The following is a 13,763-nucleotide window of genomic DNA, read 5'->3' on the forward strand; positions in this document are numbered from 1 at the left end:
AAGCAAAAATATATCCGCTGGTAAATGCGATAACAAGTATACTCATTTAAAGTGGGGATGATATGTACTTCCAGCATTGTTATAAGGATTAGATTAAGTTAAATGTATACAGAAGAAAACTAGTATAATGTCTGCCCGTATTAGGTACTTAATCGACAGTGATTATTATTTTTAATCCTCATTATCTATCAGCTTTCTAAAATAGAATCAAATACTTTCTTATTTACCTTCATATATATTCTAATTTATTCACATAATATCCTTTTTAGGTTGACAAATGCTCATATTAACATTGCTTTTTAGTGGGTGAAAGAACTCAGAAAATGGTCACTTGCTAAAGTCACACTTTGCCAAGTGACACAGGCAAATTTCTGAAATCTCTGTATATTCCAATAATCATCTATTACAAAATAAATCAATGTCCGATATGTGCAATGCTATTTTAATTGTTATAATTTGATTTCTTTTCAGTATATCTATTTAGAATCATGTAAGTTTACACATTATAATTGTTTTTTTATCCTATAAAGAAAGTAAATAAATCACAGGGGGAAAACTCTCAAACTTCATTATTTCTGCACAAATTAGCTCTTAATAAATACACAGGACTTGAAGATATAGTAAAAAGGTGATGTTGAAATAGTCACTCCAATTTATTAATATATAAAATATAAGGCTATATATTTCATCAAGTGTTTTATTATTATTTTTACTATAAAGAAATTCATAGCTTTGATACATTTGCTTCTTTATATAGTTAGGGAAATACTGGGTACCTGGGCTGCTCCCGTAATCATATTTGGAATAAAATCTTTATGGCCTGGAGCATCCATCAATGTAATAACTTTGGTTGTAGTCTCAAACTTTGTCATACCAACATCCATTGTTACTCCCCTTAAAGAAAACAGAGAATGGTTAAAATGCACCATATAAAAAAAATTAGTGTTACAGATTAAGTTATTTTATAATAGAGGTGAAATGACAGTCTAAATTTCTTAAGTAATGATGGAAATTTTATTATCTAGTCTATTATTTTGAGAAATTAAGCTAACAGTTTGGGCTGGAATTTCGGCTGTAACAGAATTACACTCATTGGCTCTAAAACAAAGTTGTGGACACAGGAAGAAAATCAAAATAAGTTCTTTTTGCAAGCAATGTAGATTGCAAACAAGGCACAAAGGGATGGACAAATCTCCAAAGGAGGGAAAAATAAATACTGCCCATGAGAAAAAATAAAATGAAGAATGACCACTATCAGGAGGTAGTTTTCCTCATCTCTTACATTTATGCTTCACTAATTATAAAAATAAACTTATAAGGATTTATTTGCAAGATACGTCGGCATGTTACACATTCAGAAAACAGAAAATATCAAAAGAGATGCCCAATTTTTTAAAAACTGAGAAAGATGAACAGTAGTTTGTTTCACATCCCATTTCATCCTCCTTGGAGAATAATGCAGTGAGTCCTTATAGCCACAAAAATGCAGATTCAGGTTATAAGGAAGCCAGCTGACTACAAAGGTACTAAAGTCACCTAAACTTCAGTAATTTAGAAGGGGAAACCAGGTGAGCAATAAACTAGGTAATCACTCATCTGTTTGCTCAGAATAGTCCAGAATAATGAACGAGCATTCCCTTTTACTACCAAGTATCCTAACAATTGTAACGATAAATTATATGTTCACCCTCGTAGTAAAGTAACTGTGGGTCTTCAAGTCATTCTAGTTTAATCTGAAACCATGGGCCATTTGAGTTTAAGAAAATGTTGCTTCATTCTCTTTACTAATCTCCAAATAATTACTTCTTTTAACAGTGATGAACCATGACTTATTCTGAGCTCCTCCCTAGACTTCTTTGACCAGAATATATTCTTTGGAGAGCTCTGGTCTGGATTTGTAAGCCTAAGGATATGAAAACGTCTCTCATTTTACTAATTTCTGTTCAACATACAAGCAGAACAGAGAATTTACAAATATTTAACATGGTGGGATAAACAATATATTATATTTTTGAAATGCTATTAAGGAACATAAGTGGTGAGTTAAAACTCCCATTATGTATCTGAAAGCTTCTGCTATCTACAGAATGAAGGAATACTCTAAAAACTGCATTATGCTGAGCAATAGAGAACCAGCAGCAGCACAACCGACACCCAACCAGGAGATGGTATTACTAAAAAAAAAACAAAAAACAAACAAACAAAAAAACCCCACTAAAAATGTTGATTATTTTAGGAATGAGATTAAGTCAATTCAAACAGGTCATTCTAACTTAAAATATATTCTTCTCAATCAGTACCTATTTAAAAGATGACACAAAGAATGCTAAAAAGCCATATACTTTAATAATCTGTGTGGTAAACTAATAAAAATTATTTAGTCCTCTAATATGACATAAAGAATGCCACCATTTTCCAATATAAATTGTCTAAAAATTTGTAACTGTCCGACTAACTTTTCTTACTAAGTTGAAAAACAAGATTGTGATAGTATATATAGAATAAAAATGACACTCACAAGAAGAAAAACACTATGATATAAATTCTTATTTAGCGGAAGAGCTAAGAATATAGTGACTCTCTTTATTGAGAATTATCTTATATATTATAATGCAGACTACCCAAGACTCCAAGAAAAATACACATTTTTAAATAGTTTGAAAATCCAAATATATCTCCAAATCATTCAGAATAAAGACATCAGGGAACAGAGAGTAATTTCTTTGTTGAATCAGGACTTTCAGAGGACTTCAGAGTCTTTAGAGTAATTATCTTGTTGACACAGCTGATACATCTGCCATTTCACTTAATCATTAAGGTTTTTTCTTTGTTTCCTGACAAAGGTGCCATTGGCTCCCCGATTCTTAATTGTTCTAACATGATATATGTCACCATTCCTAAAAGACTTCAAGGGAAATACTACTCTTTGACCAAAGATATATGAGTAGTGGCATTCTCCTGCTAGAATCTCCTCCAAACTATCATTAAACATAGTTAACAAATATAGATGGAGTAAATGACTGGATTAAATCTATATGGTAAGAGATAGGTTTAATCACTTGTTTGTTGCCTTTTAGTCTCACAAAAATATAGTACAGAAAATATAAAAATGAATTAAGCCCAGTAATTTGCATTTACTGGTCATTTTGATTCCAGAGAGAAGATAAGTTTACTATAAAAAGTTGCCTTTCTTTTATAACCTAATATAAGATTAACAGTCTTATTCATAACTTTAATTCAAAATCAAGACAATTTGATATATACTTAGGAAAATAACAACAGAAATTCTCCCAATGAACTACTAGCTAAGTTACTGCTTTTTTTCCTGTTTTTTAAAAAACTTTTTTGATAAACATTCTTTTAAGCTATTCTAAAATAATTTAGAAGAAAAAACATATGTAGGTTCTTTATGTATATAGTAATGAAAACTAAAATATAAATACTTTCCTAATGGAGAGCTTTTTCTGAAAATAGTATCCAAAATATTTCATGGTACATTTCAGACATATTTACATTTTACATACTTAATGAAAAACTACATATCATTCAAACTTTGAAATATAGTACCTTTCCCTTTCTTCACCGGTCTCATCCAAAACCCATGCATATGCAAACGAAGCTTTGCCAGCCTTTTTAGATTCTTGTTCATACTTATGCATAGTTCTTTTGTTTACATTGCCCAGAAGATAAAGCATATGGCCCATCAGAGTACTTTTCCCAGCATCAACATGACCTAAAGAAAATTGATTCAAGATTAATACTAGGTACATTTTCCATTTGTCATTTACATTGAGGCATTGCATGAATATGTAATTCAATAGTTCATGTCAGTGTTTAGAGTAATAAATACCAGTTTTTATCATATGATATTTAAAACATCTAAACAGAGGGGAGAAAAAAAGCATATCTCTTTGGAGAGAGGCAATTTCTCTGATTTTTGTAAACTGTCGACAAGCCACTATTTTCAAACTGTTCTCAAAATGAAAATGTCACAACCAAGTCTAATGACCTCCTTTATAACTTGACATCATTTCACCCAGTGTGACCTGAAAGCATTATAATGCAACGCCTCCTTGCTTTATGTCCATCACACCCATACTGAAATTCAGAGCGGAATGAGCGTTTCCATGCTGCCACTAGAAAGCTGTCCCGCTGAGGCAGAGTGGACTGACAATCCAGAGGAACGAAGGGCATTACCAATGACCACTAAGTTGAGGAGCTGCTTCCCTCCTTGCCGCTTTTCCAGTTCCGCTTTGACATCTATTTGTTGCCTCAACTTGCTAGACTTTTTCACTGGTGTCTGTGTGGAACTCTGCTCTTCTGATGCTTGAATGGTGTGGGATGAAAGAGCTGATTTAGAAACAAGCTCAAGAACATCACAAGAAGCAAAGCTGGTATCTTCACTAGGATTTCCTTTATGAGGTGTGTGGAAACTATGACCATTTTCTTCAGCAGTTACACTACAGAAAGTAAAGATAAGAAAAAAGTGTTTAAACCAATTCAACTGATGTCTTATAATGTCTGAAGGTCAGTGAAGTTCTCTATTCACATTCCTTACACTTACGAACCAAAAATGATCTCCGCTAAGTGGCTAGAGTCTGTTAAGGTTGAAATGATAAATGAGCTAGACCCAAACCACACAAATAGACTTGGAAGGTCCCAGGAGAAAAACAGTCTACCAAAAACTAAGATAAGAAGAAAATATCTTGTAAAATAACTGAAACTCAATGTCTAAGCCCATAGCCTTAGCCATATAATTCTATCAAAACAGATGACATAAGACGTTTTGTAAAAATCGACACCAAATGTGTTCCTGGAGATAAATCAGTATTTAAAAAATAGTTTTATCACTAACTCATTCCTCTAACAGGACAAAGACAACCTCTTTTGCTCAAATACTATCTTTAAAGGAGCTATCTCTAAATGTTTACATATTCTTAATACTTTTGGTGAAAGAGCTTTAATTCATTAATTCAACAAATACTTAATTTACTAAAAATTACTACATATCCCAGGCACTACTACATGCTAAATACTATTCTATATGAGAAGTAAGATGATCTAGAAATGAGAAAGTTATCTACTCCCAAAACTTGACAATCCAGTGAGGGGCTCAGTGAAAACGAGGTCACCTTGCTTAATTTATTCTCTCCTTGACAATGCAAATGTCTCTAAAAGTAAACACTGATCTCAGTTCTTCATTAGTTCTTTGATTATTTTCCACAGAAACTATAGCAATGCTATCCTATGGAATGTGATTTGATCTACCAGACTGCAATATACTTTATATTTCCTTCGAGGACTACAGATGAATAGAATTAAGACAAAGAACAGGTTAAATTGCAAGTTATTAACAATGAAGCCAATTATATCCAACTTAATGTGGAGCTGGCAAATACAAAAAGTAGTTTATAAAAATCACTGAAGATAGCAGCAGTATAATGAAAATGTGTAAGAGTAGTAAATCTACTTTCTTCTTACTCACTGTACCGAAAAACACATTCATTTTTCCCTCCCAGGATACTTTTACATGCTTGACACTGACCCATCCTATAACTCAGCAGAGTCAAATTAGTTACAATTGCAACTTAATTAAAAACCTCAAACTCATTCCCATTTTATTTTGCTCTGCAAGTCCTCACTAGCCAATTTTGTTGTTCAGTTCTTAACATTACTTAGCTTAGCTTCATCTAGAACTACAGGGGAAAAAGTTTTAGTAATGTGGAAAATGTTCCCCATCTTTTAAAGAATTACGACAGGCTAAATTAAGTGAAATCAAACTTGAGACTATAAAGTGCAAACATTTATTTGAATGATCACAGCTAGTTCTAAAACCTAAACATGACAATTCTACATTTAGAGGAGTTAAAAAAAAACCTACTTGGTTCTAATCACACTTAAGAGAACTCGCCATCTGGCTTCAAATCTTTCTGTTTTTGGTTACAGAAGCTTTCCAAAAGCTGATGCTGACTCCAACATGAAAAAGAAGTAAAAAGCAGAATGGCTACGGTTGACAGAACTCAACTCATCCATCAATCCAGGCAGCTTTCAGGATAAGGAGAGCTTCACAAAACATGAGTCTGACTTAATCATTTCATTTTCAACTTATTTACATGAAAGTTTTTTTTCTGCTCACTTTCACAACATTCCCTTTCAAGTAGATTTTATTGGGTAAATTGAAAATGAATTCACTAAATTGTATAGTGTTAGAGGGAAGTGACCAAAGTAATTAGAACAGCATCCTAGTAAAAACTTCTGCATATTATAAAGTAAAAGTCAATGTTTTAAGATTTTGAAATATCTCTAAGATGAGGTCTAAAAATGAGCATTCTAGGTTTAAGGGCTATAATCTCTAACTGACACGAAAGAATAATAAGTTGGTTGAATGTTTTTTCAGATACTTCCTAATATAATTTTGTAATCTTATCTATTATAAAATGACTAGTCTGTTTCTAAACCATCTTTCCAAAAGTGGGAATAATTCTATATGAACCTAAATGCTTAATCTTTTTTGAATTATTTAAATGACATTGGAAAGGTAATAATTTAGATTTAAGAGGGTAACCAGAAAGTATTTACTTACATACATTTTCTAGTATGTAAGTGAAGAAAAAGTTTGCTGTTTGAGTTTCTTCTAAGCAATGCAATATACTTTTTTTTATAAGCTGTCACTGGGAATCACACTATGTAAAAATATATCATGTGGAAATCTTGAGTCAAAGTGTTTCATTATATTTCTCTGTGCTTTCTTGAGACCAAATCAGAACAATTGCCTATTATCCCTACTATAAATTTCTCCAAAAAATCCTATGAAAATATTTGATGCAAATATAGCTTAGCCGTTGAGCAGTTTTATTCATCTCTATCTGTACCTACTGACCTTTCACATTCTGATGACTTCTCCCATAGGGCCACATGAAAATATTAACTCACAGGCTAGTTTTTCTTCTTACCGTTTTACTATTTCCAAGTTTATGTTTTAAATAAGATATATTAAAAATAAATAAGTAAATAAATAAATAAATAAAATATATTTCCCTAAGGACTCTGATCAATAAATATTTAAACAATTATTCTGTGAAAGGAAGACAATGATGAACACTAATGGCCTCTGTCCTCATGAACCATACAGTCTTATAAGATTTTAAAAGTCCTGCGTTACATTTATAAAGTATAGATTTGAGGTTTCAAAAATTATTTACTGTATTTACCACTTATTACTCATTATTTTTATAATTATTCACAAAGATATACATTTACTTCTGATACATTTTGGGCTCATTTGCATGTTGTTTTCTAAGACTTCTGAAACCTTTTGAATTAAGATTATAAACTTCTTAGAACAAGAAATTGTGTATTACATTTTTTTCTCTCAATGAAAATAATCCCATAATAGGATTAAATGACACTCAAGACTTAAGAGTAAAAAAGCCATCTATGACTCTCACAACCCACTCCTAATTCATAGAGAAAAGTCATACATTAAGGTTTTTGTGACTGAATCAAGAGTTCGAAATTATTTTAACAGGCTAAAGTTACCTGCATTAAAGATTTACTTTTTTATTCATCTAATCATTCAACTAAAATACATTGAAAGCCTACTATGTTCTAGATATGGAGTTCTTTCCCTCAGTAAATCCGAAATCTTGTGAATAAAAGTCTTGTTTTTAAAAATCAAAAAATTAAACGAGTTGATCATTATGATTCTTCCCATCCAAGATAACATGATACATCCACTGACTTAGATGGAAGGATGTTATAAGAAAGAAGAAAAAGCCTACTGAGTTTATATTTGAAGTTATATCTTGAAGTTTTTAAAAAAACCTTCTATTGTTTATATTTGATAACAGTGTTTCTTATTTATCTACCTGGCAGAGAAAATATACATAAGTAATTGATTTACGGGATGATTTAAAAATCGTTTAAAGAGGTTAAGACTTAATATTTTCGAACTATACTTCCCTTGTCTATAAAAACTCCTGGGAGAATTCTAGACTATGATGAGAAAGAACAAATGAGTGCTATTAATATATGACTTATTATCTATCATTTTTAAGTAGATATCTGAAGTTTTAAGTAGATATTTGAAATTTAAGTAGACATCTGAAATTTATACTTTATGTCTTTGTTACACAGATCTGTTTTATTCAATATGAAAATCTAAAAGAGTTTAAAAATAATTAGCAAAAATATTTTAATTAATGATTCCCTGATTTGCCAAATACATATAATTCCCAAATGGTGATTACCTATGCCATCTAGTGGCATATGGAGTCCCGATCTCACAGTGCTAGATTTTACAAAATTCAAGGTTTTTTGTTAAAGTAGCTATAAATAATTTAATTTATATGAGGAAATTGAGAATGAGATAGATTAAGCGACATATATACATAAGTCTGGAGTTAAGCCTAATTTCTTATCCCCTTGTCTTCGTACTATGACCTAATGAAGGCTGTGAAACATCAATGTTAATAATATGTTATGCAAATTGAAACAGATTCTCTTTCTTGTAGTCTAACAATTACAATTACAATAAAAAGGCGGGGGGGGGGGGGGATGAGGGTGGGGAAGGGGATTAAAAACCTTACCCAGGGACTTCAAATCCCATAGTTTGCTTCTTTCCAGATACTGTCATTTTAGCAACTTTTGGCACAATTTCAGATTCACTTCGAGATGACCGAGAATCTATTGATTTTCCTAATTAAAGAGTGAAATATAAAAGGCCAATTAATTAAAGTTGATTTCTAGAAACAGCTATTATATATTATATATAGTATATATTATAATTACACTTCACAAAATTCATATCTTTATATAAACACATTTTCTTTTCTCTAAAAAGTTTTAGTAAAATATTAAAATGCTGAAAAAAATTCTCTGTCATCCTATTTTGGGAAATCCCCTATATCAGGCCTTTTGTATGCTTAACCTCCACTAAATCTCTTCCTAATTTTGAATTGACTCTTAAGTTTCAGTATTAAGAGGTCACAAGTTGGTTTCTGCACTGAGCCTTATTCTGACAATATACCTAGACCCTCTGTCTCCAACTCCTACCACACCCTTTCACAATACTAAAATTATTTGGTCAGTTAGCAGATGGCTAAACTATTTTTAATCCTGTGATACCTACAAACTAAAAAGCAAGTTGAGAGTCTGTTGAATTGTGCTGGATACAGCATTTATTTTACTTGTACACAATATTAGACTTAGCAAGATATTTGCTATCTATAAAGAATAAAAGGGAAGAGGTTAACACAGAAAAAGTGAATTAAGAACATAGAAGATAAATTATGAGCTAAACCAAAGTAAGACATTTATATATGTAATTCATGGAAATCTTTAAAATTTATATTTTCAAGAAGAGTGCTATAATGTTGGATCCACATAAAACTACAGAAACTGCATATATATATATATATATACAGAAATTATATGGTAAATATATATACAGAAATTACTTTTAAAACTTAGAAAAGACAAATTAATGTACAGAAATAATTCAAAATGTTTGCTATTGGCCTACTACTATATGCCAAGCACTATGCTGATGATAGTGAACAAAAGCAGACATAATCCTTGTGCTGAGAGAGCGTACACTTACAGTCTAGTGGAGAAAAGGTATTGAGTGATAACCAAAAAGTAAAAATAAAATTAAAACTGTTATTAGTGTTATAATCTGTATATATGTGCCATAAAATTTGGCGATGGGCATATGAATTAAAGCACTTCCACAGAAAAATGAAAGTTGCATAAAAATGCAAAAAATGAGTAGAAATTAACTATATAGAAAGAAAGACCATTCTGACAAGAGGAAGCAGCTTGTATATCGACCCTGTTGCAGGAGGCAGCATGGTACTACAGAGGGAGTCAAAGCAGAAGGGGACAGGAAACATAGTTAAATGAAGCTGGGGTCACGGTAGGGGGAGCAGCAGCAGTGCCGGTGCCCAGGCAACATAGGACCTTTAGGCCAAAGATCCTAATGTTTGTTCTAACAGAATTGAAAGTCACCAAAATGATGTCAACAAATGGGGGGTGGGGGAAGTAAAGGGTCAGGCTCAGAGGAGAGGTCTGGGCTAGAGCATATATTTATGACTCATCAACACATAACTAGTAGTGGAAGGCACAGACATAGCGAGATCACTTGAGGGAGAGAATACAGAAGAAGAAGAGGAGTGATCCTAGAACAAAGCCTTGGAATAATCCAGCATTTAATTGCAAGACTGAAGACAAGGAGTCTGTAAAAAGGTGATGAAAGAGAGCCGGGGGAGGACAGTGCCAAGGAACCTAAGAGAAGAGGGTGCTTGATAGAGCTGCTATCACCAGTCAAGTAAAATAACGACTGAAAATATGCAAACACCTAGTGACACGGTCCTTTCATATAAAGGTCAATGGCAGTGCACAAGAACCATTTGGGAGAAGTGAGGGAAGTAGAAGCCAGAATGGGTTTAAAAAATATATGAGGAAGGTGAGAAAACAGAGATGGCAATACATGTCCACGGTCTCTCATCCACTATCTTGAAAGCCAAAAGCTCTGAAAAATTAAGAGTTGTTTTAACAACTCATTTGGAAGCAAAATCTTACTTGGACTGACATGAGGCTACCTGTCGTTCTTACTTATCCCACCTAAATTCTAAATTCTGAATCAAATCTGATACCAAAGGTTTTAGATAAGAGATTATACATGTGTATAAATGACTCTTAAAAAGTTAGGCTGGAAAGGGAGGGATGTGGTAGAATGGCAGCAAAAGAGAGATGTGAAATCAGCTGATAGAAAGGATAAAAATGAGGGGAGCTGTTTGAAAATACTAGGAAGAAAAAAGATCATTTTAGATATTTTAGGATTTCTGAGAAGGCAAGAAGGACTGGGATCCAAAGCAGAGGTAGAAAATAAACTAAGATAGGAGACAGGCTGTTTAATAGAAAGCAGATTTGTACGTTGAGGAGCTAGAAGATAAAAAATTCTAATGGTTAGTTTCTATTTTCCCCGTAACACAGCAGCTAGTTACCTGCTGAGACTGAGGTGAATGAAAAAAGCAAAAAGACTGGTGAAGTAAAGTTTTCAATAATCATTGCACAAAGGAGAATGAATTGGGAGAAAGTAGGGGGGTCCAAAGCACCAGAAAAGCTCATGATATGAGAAGCACAACCAGGTGGTTGTGGTAAGAATGAAATGTGTGAATTCAGGATTTTGGAGGAGGGGGCATTATAGTGAATTGCTGACAGGTGAAGGTCACTAGAAAGAAAGTGGTCAAGGAACTGAAAGTCCAGGGTGTTGGACTTGGCATTTTTCCACATCAGTACACAAGTAAACTATGGGCATGAAGAGCTTAGTGTGGAGAAAACTGTAAGCCAGCTAAAGTCTTCAATGCGTGAGAAAAAGTGGCCATGAGGTTGTTCAAGACAGCACTGGTGACTAACAAAAGGCCAGTTCAGGCAAAAAAGACAGAAGCTTCAAGGGAAAAAGAGATTTAAGGAAAATAAAAAGGATGGAGGAATTATGCTGTCGGAAAAAGCAGCAAAGAGAACAAAGTTGACTTTCCAGACCCTGAGGTTTGCTAGGATAGCAATGAAATGAGGCAAGGAAAAAAAAAAAAATAGGAAAACAGATTTAGAATTATAGAGGAATTTGCTTTTCAAGAAAAAAGCAGTTCCCAGGTTTATAGCAAATGAAAAGAGGAGTGAAGGTAAGGATTAGGTAAAGATTAGGAAAGAGGAAACAGAGAGCATTATTTGCATGTGTGTTTGTGTGTGTGTGTGTGTGTGTATAAAACACTTTGACTGATTAAGAAAAGAGGCATGGTTGATTTTGGCCTCTGTTAAAAGAATAGGAGGAAATAACCATGAAGCGTAAAAATGTCACAATCCAGGCTATACAAGGCTAATTTCTACTTCTGGAGATGCAATAAATATGTTATTTTTCATTTTTAGTTATCCTTACCTATAAGACATCAAACCCAAGATGTAGTGCTTCAAGCATTTGGATATGTAAGTGAAAGTCGTTTTAAAAGGGAAAAAAGTCTAGTATAATGACTCAGAATACCATCCACTAAAGAGTGTAAGTTCTTAGACCTTTTTATTTCAGTCACATAACCCTTTGAAAAAGCTAAAGAAAATTCCAAAACACTCAAGAGAAAAATGCGCTATACACACAAAATATTGCATGCTATTTCGAGGAGTTCAATAATTCCAACTCTGGACCCTTCCCCTGGAGACATAACCTTGATTTGGGCTATTCTGGAAATGTTAATTCAATTTGACGTTATCCACGGTCAAAGAAAAAACATATTCAGTAACTTTTCCACTAAGCTGTTAACAGCAATGTGAAGTATCTCCACTTATCCAAGAACAATACCAAGTCCCCTTCATGTTGGTGGCAGGCAAAATCACTGACATAGGTCAGAAACAAACTAATAACTAAAATAATCCGCCATGGATCAATAAGGGATACATAGGAGTATTCAAATTCATCACTATTTACTATGTTTCCCCATCTTCCTCAACCAACTAGTTCATTCACTGTATAGCAAGCTCAAGAAATTGGGCATTAAATTTTCAGGAAGTCCTAAAAAATGTCAGTATGGAATGGAATAAGTACTTGATGGAAAAAAGGAGCCTGGATTCTGGTTCCTGCCCTGCCACTAATTAGCTGTTACCCACTTTACAGCTTAAGCAGTTAATTTGTTTCACTAGCTTCAGTTTTCTCATATAATGAATTAAATGATTTCTAGTTCTGTGATTGTATGTGTCTATGACTCCCGAACCACTAAGAAGTGCTGTAAATCAGTAGTCCCCAACCTTTCAGGCACCAGTGCTCCTTTGAGAATCTAATGCCTGATGATCTGAGGTGGAGCTGAGGCAGTGATGCTAGCTCTGGGGAGCAGCTGCAGATATAGATCATGCTTTGCTCACTTGTCTGCCACTCACTTCCTGTTGTGGGGCCCCGTTCCTAACAGGACACGAACTAGTACTGGTCTGCAGCCTGGGAGTTGGGGACCCCTGCTTTAAATCAAATAGCTCACTATGAAGTAAAAATAAAACGTATCATTCCAAAGGGAAATCCCTTTATCAATGTCCTCCCCCAAGTCATGTAAAACCCACCCATGAAATCATCATCACCAAAAAGATTTGCCTTCTGAAGACTCACATTATTAGTTATTAGTGTTCATTCAGTTTCCCGCAGGATGGAGAATTGATCATTTAGATTTTTTATTTGGGTGGAAATAACAACTACCCAGTTACCAAGTCTGACCTGCTTATTTTATAAAAGATAAAAAGCAAGAAACAAAGAATTGACTTCACCTTAGTGGCAGAGCCTGCACTTAAACATTTTCTCATACTCCAGCTGTATCTAAAGGAAGGCCTTCCTGTGTCCCTGTGGTTACCCCTTGATGGGCTGCTTCCTCCAGGGCTCCACTGCTTCCTTTCTGGAGCTAAGATTTAAATAGCAGAGTCTAGGTTTTCTCTTGAACATGAAATTACCTAGGTCTCTCATCCTGAGATTTTTTTTTTTTCAAAGAATACTCCTTTGTAAAGGATTTAAATCTAATCTCTCTAGCCACACAATTGTCACAGACTCTTGCTGAATCTAAATGAAACCCTTTGCTTGCATCTCCACATGGTTTACCCTCTTCCAATTCATTCTTTTGATCTTTAAACACAGTCAATATTTGACTACTAGCTCTGAGGGTAAAAACCGCCTTATAGATGTGTTCACCTAGTCCGCAGAAGATGACACAGTGGTCTGCCCAGGACAAGCAATCAAT

At 33.7% G+C, this 13,763-nt stretch overlaps 1 protein-coding gene across 5 annotated transcripts in view; it reads right to left on the minus strand.

Annotated features, from left to right (window-relative positions):
- Positions 1–13,763, minus strand: part of HBS1L (HBS1 like translational GTPase) — a 78,900-nt gene that overhangs the window by 21,407 nt on the left and 43,730 nt on the right. For 4 of the 5 annotated variants that reach the window (XM_016155677.2, XM_036221949.1, XM_016155684.2 and 1 more), the window contains 4 exons: positions 8,589–8,697; positions 4,198–4,460; positions 3,568–3,733; positions 777–894 (listed from right to left, as the gene is read on the minus strand). In XM_016155677.2, the coding sequence (XP_016011163.2) occupies positions 777–894; positions 3,568–3,733; positions 4,198–4,460; positions 8,589–8,697 (656 nt within the window). The remainder of the gene's footprint in view (positions 1–776; positions 895–3,567; positions 3,734–4,197; positions 4,461–8,588; positions 8,698–13,763) is intronic. The other variant, XM_016155678.2, reaches the window with a different exon arrangement.

The sequence above is a fragment of the Rousettus aegyptiacus genome, unplaced genomic scaffold (genome assembly GCF_014176215.1).
Source record: "Rousettus aegyptiacus isolate mRouAeg1 unplaced genomic scaffold, mRouAeg1.p scaffold_m13_p_1, whole genome shotgun sequence".
Taxonomy (NCBI): domain Eukaryota; kingdom Metazoa; phylum Chordata; class Mammalia; order Chiroptera; family Pteropodidae; genus Rousettus; species Rousettus aegyptiacus.